The 18,794-nt window shown below is 31.0% G+C and overlaps 3 protein-coding genes across 4 annotated transcripts; 1 reads left to right on the top strand and 2 right to left on the bottom strand.

The window, feature by feature from the left end:
• Nucleotides 1–146: 146 nt before the first annotated feature.
• On the bottom strand, nt 147–1,366 carry LOC123701046 (cell wall integrity and stress response component 3-like). The gene is made up of 4 exons (XM_045648459.1): nt 1,298–1,366; nt 1,180–1,207; nt 971–1,109; nt 147–889 (listed from the first exon to the last, which is right to left on the bottom strand). Exons 3-4 carry the CDS (start codon nt 1,089–1,091, stop codon nt 147–149), a joined length of 864 nt encoding a protein of 287 aa, XP_045504415.1. The 5' UTR covers nt 1,092–1,109; nt 1,180–1,207; nt 1,298–1,366.
• Nucleotides 1,367–1,462: 96 nt separating this feature from the next.
• LOC123700841 lies at nt 1,463–4,945 on the bottom strand. Its single transcript, XM_045648184.1, has 4 exons — nt 4,778–4,945; nt 4,365–4,408; nt 2,218–2,359; nt 1,463–1,988 (listed from the first exon to the last, which is right to left on the bottom strand). Exons 1-4 carry the CDS (start codon nt 4,818–4,820, stop codon nt 1,555–1,557), a joined length of 663 nt encoding a protein of 220 aa, XP_045504140.1. The 5' UTR covers nt 4,821–4,945; the 3' UTR covers nt 1,463–1,554.
• A 2,459-nt stretch (nt 4,946–7,404) lies between these two features.
• On the top strand, nt 7,405–18,415 carry LOC123700843 (vesicle-associated membrane protein 2-like). Of its 2 annotated transcripts, XM_045648186.1 has the most exons (8): nt 7,405–7,524; nt 7,605–7,782; nt 12,808–12,925; nt 13,394–13,472; nt 14,387–14,466; nt 14,659–14,710; nt 16,084–16,114; nt 16,197–18,415. In XM_045648186.1, coding segments are annotated over exons 2-7 (339 nt in total). In that variant the 5' UTR covers nt 7,405–7,524; nt 7,605–7,780; the 3' UTR covers nt 16,092–16,114; nt 16,197–18,415. The 2 variants fall into 2 exon arrangements, with proteins under 2 accessions (XP_045504142.1, XP_045504141.1); XM_045648185.1 differs by having other exon boundaries at nt 7,405–7,782.
• Nucleotides 18,416–18,794: the final 379 nt, after the last annotated feature.

Below are 18,794 nucleotides of genomic sequence, written 5' to 3' on the forward strand. Positions count from 1 at the left end.
AATTGAAGACTTGGCTGTACTCATACGTAGTGCACTTCAGTCTATTAACCTACATTATGGCCGAGCATAACAGCCTATTACGCAATAGGTACCTTAACTTTCATTATGTCGACCAAAACGAAAATTTTCTTCATTATAACTGTAGACTATACACGAAGTGGCCAATGCGTAGTACCCCGTAAAAGTTTAACTCGATTTCCGTACCGTTCTCTTAGTATTTGGTAAAAATCACGACGCTCCCCTTTGGCTGTAGTCTCCCATGTCACGGGTCTTTCACAATCTTCAGGATACATTTGACAAGTAATACCTGTATTCTGTACCGTTGGAGGTATAGTTGTCGTTGTTATTGCATCTAAGGAACATGTAGTATTCAAAGAAACTTTAGTGCTAGGTGTTGTGCTAGTTTTGGTACTTTTAGTTGTAGTAGGTGTTGTACTAGTACTAATAGTTGTACTTTCAGTTGTACTTGTTGTTGTACTTTCAGTTGTACTTGTTGTTGTACTTTCAGTTGTACTGGCTGTTGTACTTTCAGTTGTACTTGCTGTTGTACTCTCAGTTGTACTAGCTATTGTACTTTCAGTTGTACTTGCTGTTGTACTAACTGTTGTACTTTCAGTTGTACTTGCTGTTGTACTCTCAGTTGTACTAGCTGTTGTACTTTCAGTTGTACTAGCTGTTGTACTTTCAGTTGAACTTGCTGTTGTACTAGGTGTTGTAATTTTTGTACTTGCTATTGAACTTAGAGTTGTACTAGGTGTTGTAATTTTAGTTGTAATAGCTGTCGTACTCTGAGTTGTAGAAGTAGTTATACTAGAAGGTGGTGATATTGTAGTAGACTCCGTTGTAGTTACACTTTCTGCACATTCTTTATCATTTGTTGGATAGTATTCTGAAAGTTTAAGTATATTTTCAGTTTTTTTGTTGGAATTATTCCTATAATACTGCCAATATTTCCTATTAAGGTACTCACGCTTATGGTTGTCACAATTATATTCATACATATCACATTCATCTAGAAACTTCCGCGTCGTTGTAAGGTTTGCTTCTATACCGCAAATTGCAATTCCAGTATGGTTACATACTTGAGCCATTGCACATGGTTTTGGTGGCTGTGAAATAATATTTGTTATTTAATAATTGTTTATTGCTTGTATTTATAATAAACAAAACGTAACTTACAGGAACGTAATGTTCTTTCGTGTGTTTGCTAAAGAAAAAACACACTGTAATCAATCAATCAACTTTATTTATTCAGATATTCAGTATCAACTACAAACAATTTATATATATTATTTACCTTCAATCAATAATAACAGTGAATTCATAATTTAATTTAATAACAGGTATATTTTTTGAACCATGGTGGAATCACGAATAAATGCAAGCAGTAGACTGACTTATTTCAAAACATTTATTCTTCACCAAATAAAAATCATATATAGCACATAAAATATGTTAAGAGTAAACTGTTATCGAAGATATTTTACACGCGCCACAAGTATAACCGAATATTGCCACAGAGGCAATAAAATGCAAATATTACTTAGTATCACTTTACTCCAGAAAATCTGAGTCCTTTGTATACTCCTGGGTTACTTTCTTAAGTGTCATCTTTTTTATGACCTGTTTCACGATCTTCATCATACGTCGGCCATTTTTAATAACCTCTTCCTTTTTCAAAATAACCGTTGTGAAGGAAGCTTTGGTTTTGGATACTGTCTTTTTCGCTGTTTTTGGTTTTGTCGGTGTGTGTGTGTGTCTTGTTGGTGTGTATCGTCTTTTTCCATGAAGCATGTGCCTTGGTAAGGGCATATTTGTTGTTCGAATTCGACGCTCTGCTCTTCTGAACGGTGCTTTAACATATTTGTATTTGTTGCCCACTTTATGCAGTCTGTGATTGGGGCACGGTGGTATCGATGGGCAAGGTTCAGGTATGGGACACGTTACCCGAATGTTGAAGCAATCGGAATAGTTTATTGGTTCGAAATCTGCAACAATAATATTAAAATTTACTTAAGTGTATATTGACGATAAGAAAAAACTTCAAATTATATTAGAATAATCAATATATTTAACTATAACGAGTATGTTTTTCTTTCAATGTACCCACATAATTACCAAAATAATAGATCAAAGCTGTGGTAACCGAATCTCAACACATATTAGCTCTTTAACTATTATTTTCTTACAAACATATTATAATTTAATAAACCTCACCTCTTTCGTAATCACAGTTATACTCATACATATCACACTCATCCGTGAATAACCTCCGTCTGGTGGGCTCTTCATCCTCAGCCCCACATTCAGGGATCCACGTGTGATTGCAAATGTCCGCCAGTAAACACCAGTGAAGAGGCTATGAAACGCATTAAATTATAGAGTGATTATTTATTATTAATTATTATGTGGAAATAGAGCATCATTTTGGCTTTCCAAACGGGAGAACATTTATGCTCTGTATATGACAGCTCTGTTTTCAATTACCACAGAGTAATAAAACTCTCTAGAGTTATTAAATTAACGAGTTAATAACTTGGTTCACCTCAGTACTATAATGAACACAGAATAATAAAGGATATTTTACGGTATAAAGTGATATAATACGTATAGTAGGTATGTTTTTTTGTGTGTTATAAAAGTAATCTTAAAAAAAGTAATACGATTTTCATATATAGTCCAGTCTGTGGAGAAATGTAAAAGCCTCTGCTCTACAAAAGGTGGCGTAGAAAATGTTTTGAAACAATATTGTTTAGGTATGAAAGGTTAATAAAAATCCAAGTTTTCGACCTTGACGGACCCAGGCGCTAGCCGCCATCTTGAATTAAAGGTTCTAAAATTAGGTATATTTTAAATAACTTCTCAATTGTTTACTAAATCACAAAAGTGTCTATGAGGGGTTCAAAGAAGACAAAATTACCTACATTTTTTTGATACATGATTATTCTGTAAGTCTTAAAGGTAAAAAGTTACAAGCGACGGAAATAATAATATTTACAGAAACCATATAATTTTAATTTTGTTTAAAAATTGTGCAGCTATCATTTTTTAATTCTTTTTGATGGCCCGGGCTGGTTAATGGTGGCTTCTTCATTATCTTCGCTGTTCTAAATTTTCTGTTTCATTGTCTGTATTTATAGTTTCCAACCATGAAACTAACTAATTTTAGCACCTTTAATTCAAGATGGCGGCTAGCGCCTGGGTCCGTCAAGGTCGAAAACTTGGATTTTTATTAACCTTTCATACCTAAACAATATTGTTTCAAAACATTTTCTACGCCACCTTTTGTAGAGTATAAATACCTACAGACTGGATTAATAATTTCATGTTTAATATTATATTGCAAAACGGCTTCGAAAAAACTACAGTCTATTTCCGAGAACATCTTACCTAAGCTAAGCCAGAGCGGGACTTATTTTATAAGAACAAAGAAGACGATAAGAAACGCGACCTTGACCGGAAAAGTGAGGGATTTTTCTTCAATTAAGCCTCCACTATCAGCAGTTTATTAAGCTATATTTTGTGATATAAAATTGAGTTTAAAATAAATCCTTTCAAAACGTTCTGATCGATTTGAACAAACACTCGTTTCAGCGATGTGTTAAATAAATACGAATACTAAAATGTTATATTCAACTCTATTTTTGTTGCGACACAATTTTGTTTACACTTTATTTAAAATTCAGTTTATAAAAGCGTAGCAACTGTGAACATTCAACAGGATTTGCATTTTGACATAATGAAAAACGAATAAAGCCTTCGTTCAACGTTTATCAATAACTAGCTACGCTTCGCGGTTTCACCCGCGTGCCTCCGCTCCTGTTGGTCTTAGCGTAATGATATTATAGCCTATAGCCTTCCTCGATAAATGGGCTATCTAACAACGAAAGAATTTTTCAAATCAGTCCAGTAGTTCCCGAAATTAGCGCTTTCAAACAAACAAACTCTTCAGCTTTATAATATTAGTATAGATAAGTATAGATATAGATTCAATTTATGTTGGTTTATACTTTAAAACTTTATCAAGTATGAGATAAAAATTGCTGATATATTTCGGAGATGGAAATGCGAAGCAATTTTTCTCTCTTCACTTCCACCTGCACTTGCATATTGCAGAATGCAGATTCATTTATACTCACATTTTTACTACGAAAACTTTCATATGTAGAAAGAGTAAAATACATCATTTCAATGTGCTACAATTTGTAATATTTTGAAAAATATGTTTTATGGGAAAGTGTAAAGACGGGACGGAAATCTGATATAATTTGAATATCTCATGTAAAAAATAGAAAATTGTATATATACGTGCATATAAAAAGCTCAATCAAGAAAAACGTCTTAAAATGCCGATATGGACTTACCCAAATAAAGTGTTGTTTAGTGGGATATGGAATAAGGAGAGATACTGCAAAAATATTAATTGGTTATGAAAAAATATAGGAAATAAATATAATTATAATTTTAACTTTAACAGCTAAACTTTTCAAACAATATTAGTGTGTTTATCAATCATATGATTCTATTGTTCAAATTCTACGTATTTTGAACTAGCTGCTCCGCGCGGTTTCACCCCCGTGGCTCCCCTCCTGTTACCCGTAGCGTGATGAAATATAGCCTTCCTCGATAAATGGGCTATCTAACACCGAAGGAATTTTTCAAATCGGACCAGTAGTTCCCGAGATTAGTGCGTTCAAACAAACAAACAAACAAACAAACAAACAAACAAACTCTTCAGCTTTATAATATTAGTATAGATAAACATAAACATACTTACATAGAAAAATCTGATGCGGTGTGTAGTTTGTAATAAACCCCATTTAATGACGTCACATTTACTTAACTATTATCCACTATTTTACTAATTATTCATACACATAAAAATGAAATAGATCGGACAAATTATCAAATCCACTGCAAGAAGCATGAAATATTGTAAAAACGATTTACGCTATTGTTTTGCGTCGTTAAAAATTATTCTAACGCTTGTTTCCGAAGCCATACGACATAAAGTGTTTTTATTCTCATAACATAATATGTTTGTATTGTTATTGATTTTGTACCGACATTTATAAGAGTCTTTACTTTCATAAGAAGTACCGACCCTTACTATTGAAAAATTAATGAGAAAAGTGATTACCTCAATAAGTATTTCAGATAGGCCTCCATTGGTACGTTATAAGTTTATAACTTCATGAACTAGCATGTTCATCTAGTATAGATATATATGTATACTAGCGGTCCGCCCCGGCTTCGCCCGTGGTACATATTTCGCAATATATAGTAGCCTATGTCCTTTCTCGGGTATCAAAATATCTCCATACCAAATTTCATGCAAAGTGGTTGAGTAGTTTAGGCGTGATTGAGTAACAGACAGACAGACAGAGTTACTTTCGCATTTATAATATTAGTGTGGATTTTGTTACCACCACTGAAAAGCTTATCGAATTTAATAACACAAAACGTTCTATTTATCTTCAATTTTACTTTTCAAGCATTCTTTTCGGGACTAAATCCAAATTCACGTAAACATCGCAAAGAAGATAAATGAAAGACCGAGACTTATTTTACAAGTCTGCGCTATGATTGAACGAAAATATATAGGTATAATATAACCACGTTCGTGATACGTTGTATGTTCACACAATAAGGTTTCTACGCATTATTAAAGGCATTGATTTCCACTCAAAAATGTTGAAATAATATGATTATGGCACATGTCTACAAGTCTTTATTCTCATCAATACACGAGCCGTCGTGTGAAGACTTTGTCAAGGTCACAAGCTCTTAAACCGTGTTTACACAGTCCCATTACAAATGAAAATTGTACATTTCTTAAGCCCCCTTAATGATCGTCTTTTGACACTGAAGGAAATGCCCTATTTATGGAGCCGTTCTTTCATTTCTGTAGTTATCATTTATGATATATCTATGAAAGTTAACAGGCATAAAATCATGTTCACAATTATATGCGACGAAGCAAAAATTGCACAACATTGAAAATGTACCAGCCACTCTACAGAACGTTTTATGAAGATGAGGGATTTTCAGCGAGAAATGAGAAGCTTAAATGAGACTCATTTATACTTTTCAAAGGTTTAAAGAATTAATATTATAAAGATGTTAAGATCTGTGAATGAATTAAGGCGACCTTTTGTTTGTTATTCACATATCCATGTTGAATCATATTTGGATCACATGAATGACTTATATTTTTTTTTGGTTCTATTTTCAATATTCGGTACTTTACGCATTTGTAACTCAAAAATTTTAATGTCTATGTATCAATTATGAAGACGTTTAATTTTTTTGCATTATTCAGTATTTACAAGTTAGTAAAATATCAAAATAAAGCACGTATATTAAAAACTGCTGAATCACAACATTTTTAAGTCCAATACTTCAGAAAAAAGCCCGTTTCTATTTTACTCAGCCCGTCGAGTTTCCATTAACAACGAATGTATACTTTCTCTATTTGCAGGAATACTAAGCCCTTAATTAGGTTTCAGAAGACGAATTCCAGATTTCTTTTGAGAGTATGATTGCTTTTCCCAACTATTGATATAGTATCACATTAATGTAAATTGAGAAGGCTCTATAAAGCTCTCGTTTGCTAGTCAATAGTATCATTTAGTCTAGAATATTGCAATGATATGCTTTAGTTTTGTATTTATTACATTTTTTTTTATTTTTTTTATTATAATCTCTTACAGGAAATGGGAGTATTTTCATGGTAATTTCGATATATTATGCTGTCTGTATAATATAGGTAAAATAAAGAGCAACAAGCATACTCGTTTATTATTGAGACCATTATACCCAATACCCATGCTATACCAACCTACCAGTATTCATGTCCATGAATACTGGTAGGTCGGTAGTGAAATATAATTTTTCTCAATATGTGTAATGTGTATTGAATTGCGAAAATGCTGAAGGAATAATAAATGTTTAGAGGGTCGTTCTCGACCAAAATCAATAAAACTGGTTTTGGTGTGCGTCGCTATGAAACGATTATTATCTGACTATCTTTTAAATCTTTTGATCTTTCGAGAAAATATATAAGAAAATAGATGAATAATGTTATCGAATGGATTAACCCCAATTAGAAGCGAGCGAGTCGCCAACGCAAACTTGTCTATGCCATTACGTAACACCCACATACTCACAGAATTGATTTTTGTTCCCCTCAAAAAATGGAATACGCATGCGTGAATTATTCAACGCACACACAAACACGAAGAGAATTACACATGCGCATTCAGAACCATTCTGTGTGCGGAAAAGTGAATTTAATGTACATGCTCATAAAGTTTAAAGTGGATGTGAAATGTCGAGTGGTATTTTTAGTCCATTCGTACCTATTAAGGAAAGTTCAGACGCGCCCTCTCCCATACAATTCGGAAAACCCTGTCAAGGAAGGTTTTCTCGTCTGCCTACTTTATCCGATTTTCACACGTTTTACAGTTTGTTCTGCGTTAAATATCGTCAAATATCGTTCGGAATCATTGTGAAAGTGTCCGGGTAAGATATTTGCAGTAAGGGGTTGTTTTATTTCGGATTGCGACTGAACTAAAAATAGCTATTCGCCGATATTCTTATAGGGAAATCGAGTGAGGATCCCATTCATAAAGTACATTCATTTGGGCAGTGACGACAAGCCGGAGGGGTAGATTTCGCGAAGTATCAGTGAATGGACTTTTAATATTCGTGAACGTTATAAAATTATATTTCGAGGACTTTTATCATCTTCGCATCGGACAATACATATTTGTGAAAAATGTAAGTATTCGTATTTTATACAATTTTTGCACGAGGCAGTATCTAATACTAAGAAATATACTTATTTCGGAATAAGGGCATGAAGCATTCTGAATATTATTTTTAAAGCTTAGTGTCCTGAATATGTGGACATGAATTATATTTAAATACCGATATTTATTTTTTCTTTAAATTTTTAATTGCGAATAAAAAACATTGCTTTATCATTGTATCGTCATTTTATAAAAAAAAGATTTTTACTTTTGTTCCAAATAAAAGAAAATTTTTACTTAGCCTACATAAAATAAAGAATAAAGCTTTAATGTACGTAGCATAACGGACTTCAAAAATCAATCTATTATATGTAGATTGTAGATATTATTATGCTAAGGTAAATTATTTCAACTAGATCTTTTTCCCGGAATTTATTCACTTTTACAGTAGTTATATGGTAGATAGTTACCACGTACCTATGTATGTTGGATAGATTCATGCGTCATCGTGGCTGAGTCTATTGTTATTAAGACTGACTATCTTTTTCAATTTTTAGAGATTAATTATTTCGGGACAATTTTCGCTCACGGGACGATCTGATCTCACACAGCTTTCGCTTGTGTAATTTTAAATAAATACTTAATATATGTTTAACACCCAGACACAGAGCAAACATCTAAGTTCATCACACAAATATTTACCCCGGGAATCGAAGCCACGAGCTCTGGCTTGGAAGGCAGAGCCACTACCAACCAAGCCAACCGGTCAGTCAAAATACTTATAATAACATTATAATTGAATTGCAATTGTTTTTAAATCGTTTTAATTACTTACCGCTCTGAAAATTGGAAACTAAATTAATGAGAATAATTTTTTATGATAATTAAACACATAAGAGTATTTATATAAAGAATCGTTCAATCATCACTCTGAAAAGTGGAAACTAATTAAACGAGGATAGTTAATTATTTTATTTTTAACTAGCTTCCGCCCGCGACTCCGTCCGCGCGGATGTCGGTCTTTGCGTGGATGGTTTATTTCTCCATTTTGAGTAACTCGGACAATGACATCTTATAAATATCTATTGGACCCAAATACGGCTAGGTCTATAATAATACGCAACGTGTGTTCGCGGTACCTACTACAGAACAACGTCTATGGATAACTGAAAAATTGAGATTAATTTTTTTTTTCTACGTATTTTTTCAGGATAAAAAGTATCCTATTTTACGCCCAGGATAATAAGGTATAATTATACCAAGTTTCATCGAAATCGAACCGGTAGTTTTCACGTGATGTCTTCACATACAGACAGACAGACAGACAGACAGACAGACAAAAATTTTTTTAATCACATATTTGGGTTTGGTATCGATCCAGTAACACCCCCTGCTAGTTATTTTTTCAATATTTTCAATGTACAGAATTGACCCTTCTACAGATTTATTATAGGTATGTATAGATGACAATCACACATACATAAGGATATTTGTAAAGATTGATAAATTGTGGGTATAATATTTATAAGATTATATCACACAATAAAACTCGAATCGAGAAACTATGTATATTTCATTTTATTTGAAATACCTACCTCGCACACGCAACCCTTTTCTGTAAAACTAATTTGAGTACTTATATTAAAAAATAATATAACCTAAAAAAATAATTTAAATATGCATACGAATTGAAATACTTTTTTTCTCAGTTGCGTTTTTACACGATTTCTCTCAATTATTTTCAACTTTATAATCAGTGCCCGCTGCACTTTAATTGATTATTAATTCAAACTTTTAGACCAGTAACCCACCCCGACTTTTCAATTATAGTCAATAGTCCATAAACAACAACATACATACATAAATTATGAAAGTATCTTTTTGCGAATAAGGTCCTATATTTTATTTATTACGCACATACTTTTCAATAACGAAAAGTTGAATATCTTTGAAACGATTTTCTTCTTATCCCAAAAAAGTAAAATATGCTTGGTTAGAATATCGGATAATTTAAACAAGAAGCGACATGGAGAATATTCAGATGAAAATCTCCTTGAAAACCTGACCCATGAATAGGTTGAATGGTTAGTTGTAAGCTTCCGTTCACACTTATACTTTTAATTAATTATAAATAGATAAGATCATCGAAATAACTGGCTAGGTATATAATAAGAAATAAGTAGTGTACCTACCTAGTGATTTAATGAATGAGTAAAATGTTGTAGACAAGTTTGGTGTAGGTTAGGTAATATTCCAAATCTCTTAAAGATGTGAACTATTACCTAATACCCAAATCAGGGTATGTTGTAGAGTTTCTAAAAAAACTTATAGCTGACATTAAAATTATCACTAACAGTATTTTTTTAATAAACATGCAATATCACTTAGTAATTGACCCAATTAACATTGCTGTATAAGTAATCATTGAAATGCAACCTACATTACATTCAAAGGACGCGTGTTTTTATATGCAACACGTAGCATAGGGGATCTTTTGATGTTATCACTTGTTTACCATAAGGGCAACTCATTGGAAATTCTACTACAAAACATTACTAAGTATGTAAAATTGTAATCGTTAATGCTCAGAAATGATAGGTACTAACGGGGTGTTATATTAAGGGCGCAATATTATTTCAGTCCCGCCCTAAAACAGATGACAAAATTTTTATTTCCTTTTTGCCTGTAGGTTTTAAGAAATATGTTCAAAGAGTGTCAGATGAATACTTATTTTTTCACCGTTACTCCTTTGCATAGAATTCTTACGACCACATTTTAAAAAATACTTAGATAAACATGCATAGGAGTGCACTATCTATTAATAAAAGCAATTGCGAATGTTTCAAATGTGAATCTATGCATATAAAGAACAGTATTGGAAAAAGAAAATAATCGATTAGAGACCTCTGACCTATCAGTTTTCAGTTAAATGATTGTATCACCTGTCTTTTAGTGTAGAGCTTAATTTAAAATCCTCTTTTATGTACAAATTCACACACGAATAGTACCGAATTTATAAATATAACTGAATATAACATTTCTTAGTATAATACCTATCTTACAATATCTATACTAATATTATATAGAGGAAAAGTTTGTAATTATGTATGTATGTATGTATGGTTTTCACGCGTAAACCTCTCAACCGATTTTGATCAAATTTGGCACAGACAATCTTTAGACCCTGAGAAAGAACATAGGCTACTTTTTAAATATTGATATAAGTCTTATTTAAAGATTATTTAGAGATTCTTAAAAGCTATGTTGTATGCATCAACAACCTTTACGTTTGATAAAAACTTGACATTTTACGATCAATATAAAACACAAAGGTTATATTTTCTTGGAAAGTAAGTATATAAATAAGAAGTATAAATGACCTTATCAATATATCAACCTAATAGGAGTCTGGGTGTTAATGTGCATTGACCTCTTCTTTATTTGACCTTTACGCCTGAAGCCTGTTATTTGCGTAAATGAAACTTTTACTTACGTCGAAATTTCTTTGTTCAGACAGCTTTTTCGGTGGAAGCAAAGCTTGATTCGAATAACAATTTAAAAGTCAAATTAGCACTGCATATTTTCTGGATATACATATTGAGAATTCGTTAAATTAATTATAGTTTTCTTTATAAGCTTTTAGAACGTATATGTGCGTTTACGGTTTATCGTATTTTATTGTAAGTATAATAATTCTCGTCTATATCTATATCGTATTTAGTTTATTACTATAGAGACTATTTAAGGCAACTTTTAATCAGTGTGCGATGATGTAATTATCGAAGTACTAGCAACAAATTTTTTTTATACGGATGAGATCATAATATAAGTAGTTATTAGCATAAAGAACATTCATGAAAAGGACAAACGGTTTATCTTATTACAGGCGTCATTTGTTTCGCTTCATTCTATCAAAGGACAAAGCGTTGCTCCGAAAATGTCAATTACGTACATTACGTGACACCAACTCGTCTACGAAAAATATCTTCTAATAGATGCCTTTATTGTCCAAGCTGTCGGCTATTTCATTTTGGGCGTAGGTATTTTTATAAGTCTAGCCTATGTTCATGTCTGGGACATTAATAAATCAATATTTTATATGTATTACTCTTTGGTATAACTACTAAATGACTCTACTCTATCACTCTATGGTGTCATTTAATTTATTTAATAGTACATCAACTTATTTACTTTAATATCTTTATTTTTAGAATATAACCTAAGAACAGGAGGTACGTCAGCTGAAATAGTTTTTGCGTCACGAATGTCTCAAATTGGGTTAATTACGAATGCACTCAAGTTTTTTGTTGGTAACTTATATTGTCACGAATAGTCTAGCTTATATTTTTCGTGAATCTAAGCTCAAACTTTATACTAAACATTAAATATTAAATTGACTTAAAATTTAAGAAAATCTTAAAAGTACATCATCATCATCATCATTGTCAGCCTACACTCGTCCACTGCTGGACATAGGCCTCAGTCATGGCACGCCACTGAGCCCGGTCGTAAAGTATATATAAAAGTACATATAACTCATTAAACCATTCTTTAGTTCGAAAATATAGAATTACAGCGTAAATAGCTAACATTATTAATTGAAACCTTCCGTCACTAGACAACCAATTACCTAAGCATTATCGAGTACAAAGGCTGCAGTTTGTACATTTCGATATGTACGAAAAAAAGTTACTTTCGTTTTCATCGTTTCCTTCTGCGGTGAAAATATAAAGACAAATGAGACAGACTTTGTTTTCAATTTACTCATGTAAATATAGACCGTGCGAATGCTCTGTAATTTTCCTCGTCATTATTTTATTAAAAGGTAGTCACTTTTTATTCAAACATTTTAATTAACGATCTTATTTATCCTATTTTATGGTTTTGCAAAGCGATGTATCCATTAAAAAGTTATTGAAAAGATAAATAAAACGCCATCTTATATGTATATCAATCAAATGTAAATAATAATTGGCTTACGGTAAATTTAAACAGAATTTTACATGCGTGATGGGGTAAATCCAAATAAATAAATACCTTTTTACTATCGTAGGGCGACGGAAGGCGGTCTTGCTCCCAGCAGCGATGACATGCCGGTGGGCGGACCGAAGACGCCGCAGCAGATCGCAGCCCAGCGCCGCCTGCAGCAGACGCAGGCGCAGGTCGATGAGGTAATGTTATCAGTACTGAAAATACATGCTAATACTGAAAATATTATGATTCTTTAATGCTAAATGTATGAATTGGAGTGTCTTACAGTTATACGTTTTTACAAATAAGTATGTTATGATTTAACATTTATTATTATTTCACGAGACTAATTAAAACTAACAAAAAAAATTATAACATTCATAATTATATTCAATCATAATTAAATATTATTTTTTTCAATTAAACAAATTGTTTTTTAAATTATTTAACCACAATTCAACAAATCAGATTTTTCTTACGTTGCCTTTCATTTTAAGGAACTATAAGATTTTGATTAGAACTTTCTCAGTAATTCATAGTAACCGATTTTTACATACATAGGGTGCTATATTGTTTTTACAATTTAATGTTTTTTGCTTATATACCTACCTATATTTTGTAAAGATAAAATTATCATTCACATATTTAACTTATGTTAATTGACACAGGTGGTCGATATAATGAAAACAAATGTGGAGAAGGTGCTGGAGAGAGATCAGAAGCTTTCAGAGCTTGATGATAGAGCAGGTATTTATTAGTTTACTTATTTTTCAAGTATCAAACTTAGTACTAAGTACTTACCTTATAGATGGTTAATCAATTTCGTTGAAAATGTTTAATGTTAATGCATTATTTATGCAATTTATTATTATTTTTTATTTAACAACATGCGTTATTTATGCAAATTATTTTCCGAGAAATAATACTGATTCCAAACTACAAATATACACGTCAATTGCCTAATTCTGTTGTAAACCTGAGATCATAGTTCAGGATACATCGCCCATTTTTGCAAGTGACTACTATCAAGCTGATTTTCCGTTTGTAGCTTTATTTTGATGAGACACCGAATAATTTCGTGTACGAAACTCTCGATTGTGGTAGCTAACAGAGATAACAAGGATAAAATTTTTTTTGATTTGATGGTTCTCAAATATTTATTACGCAATTTGTAGGACAATATGTCTGTTGAATTATATAAACATTAACTAAGTGAAAACAAAAAAATCAGCTTGTTAGTAATCATTTATGATGACCTCGTTATCGATACACTTTGGAAAGGGGGACTCTTTGAACCAACCATAGATTTTGTAGGACAAATATTGTTTTCGAATAGTTTAGGTAATTATCTTGAGATTGAACAAAAAAGAATTCAGTTAGTACCTAATAAATATTTGAGAACCATGAAATCAAAAATTTTTATCCTTGTTATCTCTGTTAGCTACCACAATCGAGACTTTCGTACACGAAATTATTGGGCGTCTCATCAAAATAAAGCTACAAACGGAAAATTAGCTTGATAGTAGTCACTTGCAAAAATAGGCGATGTATCCTGAACTATCATATCGGATCACAAACATTGTCTATGTCTATTGCTCTAATATATTTTAAAAGATTGATTGACTTTGCATGAATATTTTCATAAAAATCCAAATTTTCAGACGCTTTGCAACAGGGAGCTTCACAGTTCGAACAGCAGGCTGGGAAGTTGAAGAGCAAATTTTGGTTGCAAAACTTAAAGGTAACGTACATGAGTCTACACTAAATATATTCCTTTAAACTAGGATTTCAAAATGTTAACTAAGTATATCACCTTTTCTTTATAATTTAAATTAATTACTAAATGAAGTAAACACAGACATATATTATAATATGTCTGTGGAAGTAAACCACGAATGAAACGATAAATTATGCTGTTTATTTCGCATTTCAGATGATGATAATCGCGGCTGTCATTGGAATTATAATTTTGGCTCTAATCATTGGTAAGCATCACACAAAATCGCACACTAGCACATTAGATTGTCGCTCTTTGTTGTTTGAATTACAAATTAGACTAATCATGCCATTATTTTTTCTCGAATTTTCAGCCAACTTTGTGTGAACAAGTTTCGGTAACCGAAGTTTAATTTAGAAGTTACTTGTTATATTATGAATATAGATATGCAGTATGTTATATTTTATTAATATTTTGATATTAAGCCTTTTTGGTAAGTGGGCAGAATCGTTGTGTCGTTGTTACTTCGTACTCTATTTACATAATCTGAAACATAAGCTGAAACAGAGGATATCTTTTATGGATAAGATATTATTTTATTTAAATTAGGGCTGATTTTTCAATCCTTGGTTAAAACTTATTCATCGAATAACGTATTAAACTACCATTTCAAAAATGTATTCTAATTGTCCGTATTTGACAGTTTACAGGTGACATTTTAAAATTTTCGTGTAATACTTTATTGGACGGATAAATTTTAACCAAGGATTGAAAAATCGGCCCTTAGTTTACAAAATAAATCAGCTGCTTTATAATTATCATTAATTATATTTTGATAATTCTTGAAGAAGCTTTTTCGGGATGCAGTTTCCAAAGCTGTTTCAGATTATGTAAATATATCTACATGTTGGCTTTGACTGTTCTATTGTCTCTTCGTATTCTTGTCTGTCTGATAAGAATGTCTGATGCCGTTTATGGAAACGGAATTTATGTGTTTCAACTATATACCTACTCATAGTTGATTAATCTCATATGGCTTAACCGATTGATTTATTATTTCTTTCAAATTCACGGTTACATGGTTATAGTTGAATCACAAAAATCTATGCTTTGTATGCAAACGTGTTTCTTGTGAAAATGTCTATATGATATATAATCTACTTGTCTATTTGTATAACCAAATGTGACGTAATACTCCTAGGTTCCACATACTTCCAAATCAACAATCTTCATTCTTCGAAGAATGTTTGCTTGTCTTATCCCCGTTAGTCTAGTCTGCTTTTCCAAGACATTTAGAATGTGAACCTTCATTCTGTCAACCCAAGTTACTTTTTCCCTAACAAACTATACCACATTCTATATCTATTCAAATACTTTCTTAAAAAGCGAATGCTTGCTTTTAGAATAATTATAGAAAAATTATCTTACATAGGTACCTGTAGGTATATAACATGATTATCACTGCTGAATTATACGAAATTATACGGAAAAATAGCTAAAGCCTAACTATTATTGGCTCCTTGATAAAAATCTAATTGGCTTCAAAACATGTATAAAATATAACCAAATCAATTGCTCTACATTCCTATTAACGCTTGTCTTCTTTTATATCTTTTGGTAATGTTGAAATTATTTTTTTAGGTCTGTAAACATCATACGAGATAAAACCGAGGTAAGCATAGAACTATTAACATTTTTTCCTGAAATTACTTAAGACAATACTATGATATTAATTATATTGTTATTTTTTCCAGGTCACCCCTAACTACAGCAACGCTTCGGTTCCGGCAACAACCGTAATAGATAAATAATTTAAAGTTCTTTAATAGAAATTAGTGTTGTTAAATGTTTTCGTAATTATATACCTACTAAATGAAATCTATGATATCAAAATATTCAGAATAAATTAAATGTGAATTTCATTATAGTATGTCTTTATATTTGTAAATTTTTGAAATCACTTATCTTACCGACTCTATCACTATTTTGCCATATATGTTATGTATGTGTAATAGAATATTTTTAGAAGAACTTTCTATAATAAAGGTTTACTCTTGAATATAGCGAGCGGCTGAATTAGCTATCTGCTATGACCCTTCGGATAAGGCTTATCGGAAATATACCATATCTAGATATTTTCTAATTGTGTTCACAAACAATGAGTATATTTTTTATTGATTTTGCTTTTGTATTCCTGGACCAAATTTTTTAACTGTTACCCTATCATGTCTTGTTGCATTTTGTTTTTACTGTTTTGTAAAAATCTATAATGTTATTTTTGAACAATTTTTATTTTTAGATCCAGTAGCAAAATCGTAAGCAATTGTATATTTAATAGATTTCATGACATTAACGAACGCTCCTAACCGTATGTAACGAGCAATCGAGCACTTTGAGCCGTTTTGTAATGTTTTAGAAATTTATAGCCGTTTCATATATGATATATTTAACCACTTTTAATGTCTATTTGAAACGAAATTTTATACCTTATAAAATTGTTATTTATTGCATTAACTTGTAATAAGTGTGTGTTATCACGTTTTATGATTATAGGCCAGTTTATAATTGTATCTCTAATAAACTGAGCTGTTTCTTTTGCGTGTATATGTAGGTCTAAAAGCTTCATAGTTAGAATTGATACCTATACAAATCGCTCTACGCAGAAACCTTAAGTTTTTAATGAAATAATCAACTGTATATAAAACCTTATTCTGGATTTAAAATGCGAAAAGTTTATAACATCTACAGATAAATATGTTATTCAAAAACAAACAAATATTGAAAAGCATTGTTGTGGAAAGTCTATTAGGAGTGTTTGATCATTGAATTCTAGATTAGATTAGAAATAATGATTAACGTAACTTTAAAATATTATATTATATAACCCTTATTTTATAAACTTATTAAGTACTTATACAAAAATATAATATTTTGATAAGTATGATTATTTGTATTTTATGTTTCTGATAAAGAAAAGAAAATGAAATATAGGTATGAACCGTGTATTTTTTATGTTTTTAATTACAAAGAAAAAATTTAAGTATCAGCAGTTATTGATAAGTTTATAAAATAAGGATGATAACCATCACTGTAAGGTAATTACAAATACACCAGTCTCCAACGAGATTAATTAGTATAATGTCTAATAAAGATGAGAAATGTTAAAATAAGAGTCCGGGTTTTAACAATTTTTATCTTTATTTTAGGATTATAATTACGTAACTTTCATGAGTTATGTCGATAATAATATAATGTTTTAATTAATTTAAATTTAGAGTTTTAGAACGTTGAAATTGACTTAAAGTCGTTCATTTCACTTTGATATTAACTACCTACATATAATTTTATTTTAAATTATAATTTGATGTGTAGCTAAATCAGCATTGAAGTATATTATTACAAAAAAGGCTTATTAACGTTGTATTATGAATTTTATAAATTATATACATTTTAATCAATTTATTTTAGTGTCATAATAAATATATAATACTACCTATATGTAAATTTGTTGAAATGATTTTATTTACAATAGATCAAAACGGTAGGTATTTACTAATTATTGAATGGTTTATTTAGGATAATAATGTTCTATTTAGTTGTATCATAATTAACGAGTAATGAGACTACAAACTTATTTATGAAATTATAAAAACACGGAAACATTTAAATTACGTATTTTATGAAACTATACGTAGAGTATGGTTCGTAACTATATGTCTAATATTAATTTGATAATTTTACCTACGTTACAATAATAGGCATTCCTTTAAACAAATCTTGTGAAAACAACTGTAAATAACAAAGTATCTAAAACCAATAAAACGTATGTAAAATTATTCTCAACAATATTCGCATAGACCATAATAATTAAATTACATAATCAATATAACCTTATCATGGAAATACCTATAGTAAACTATATGTATAGTATTATTTGATGTAATTATTGCTTCAATAAAAAAGCGAATTTAAACATTTACTTACTCATTTTTTGTGTCCCTATCCATATACCGAGTTAACTTAAAAGTAGATCCTGTCTTTTGTTTGCGGATATGCTATTGATATTTAAATTTAAATTACTTTATACCGAATATTGATTCATAAAAGCTTGTGTAATACATATATACCTGTGTAGGTATTCAGATCTTAAAGTTTTATGCCCGGTTCCTATATTTGAAAAACGATCCGTTTTAGTTACGAATAGTAGTATAATTAACCAAGCGTAAGCGAAAATCGTTCCTATAAAAAACGTCTCGTCGAGCAACTTACCGACGGCTTCCTACTGACGGATGGGAGGGTTACTATTAACGAACGGTAAGCTTATTGTATGGAGAAGACAGTTTATCGCGTTC

The sequence above is a fragment of the Colias croceus genome, chromosome 20, assembly GCF_905220415.1.
Source record: "Colias croceus chromosome 20, ilColCroc2.1".
Taxonomy (NCBI): Eukaryota; Metazoa; Arthropoda; class Insecta; order Lepidoptera; family Pieridae; genus Colias; species Colias croceus.

Excerpts from the sequence above, each read along its gene's own strand:
- LOC123701046 (XM_045648459.1), bottom strand. The coding sequence starts at position 1,091 with ATGGCTCAAGTATGTAACCATACTGGAATTGCAATTTGCGGTATAGAA. Across the intron at positions 890-970 it reads TAATTGTGACAACCATAAGC|AATACTATCCAACAAATGAT; the intron begins GTGAGTACCTTA and ends TTAAACTTTCAG.
- LOC123700843 (XM_045648185.1), top strand. Across the intron at positions 12,926-13,393 it reads CGCAGGCGCAGGTCGATGAG|GTGGTCGATATAATGAAAAC; the intron begins GTAATGTTATCA and ends TAATTGACACAG. Across the intron at positions 13,473-14,386 it reads AGAGCTTGATGATAGAGCAG|ACGCTTTGCAACAGGGAGCT; the intron begins GTATTTATTAGT and ends CCAAATTTTCAG.
- LOC123700841 (XM_045648184.1), bottom strand. The coding sequence starts at position 4,820 with ATGGGGTTTATTACAAACTACACACCGCATCAGATTTTTCTAT. Across the intron at positions 4,409-4,777 it reads ACCGCATCAGATTTTTCTAT|TATCTCTCCTTATTCCATAT; the intron begins GTAAGTATGTTT and ends ATATTTTTGCAG. Across the intron at positions 1,989-2,217 it reads TAACTGTGATTACGAAAGAG|ATTTCGAACCAATAAACTAT; the intron begins GTGAGGTTTATT and ends TTATTGTTGCAG.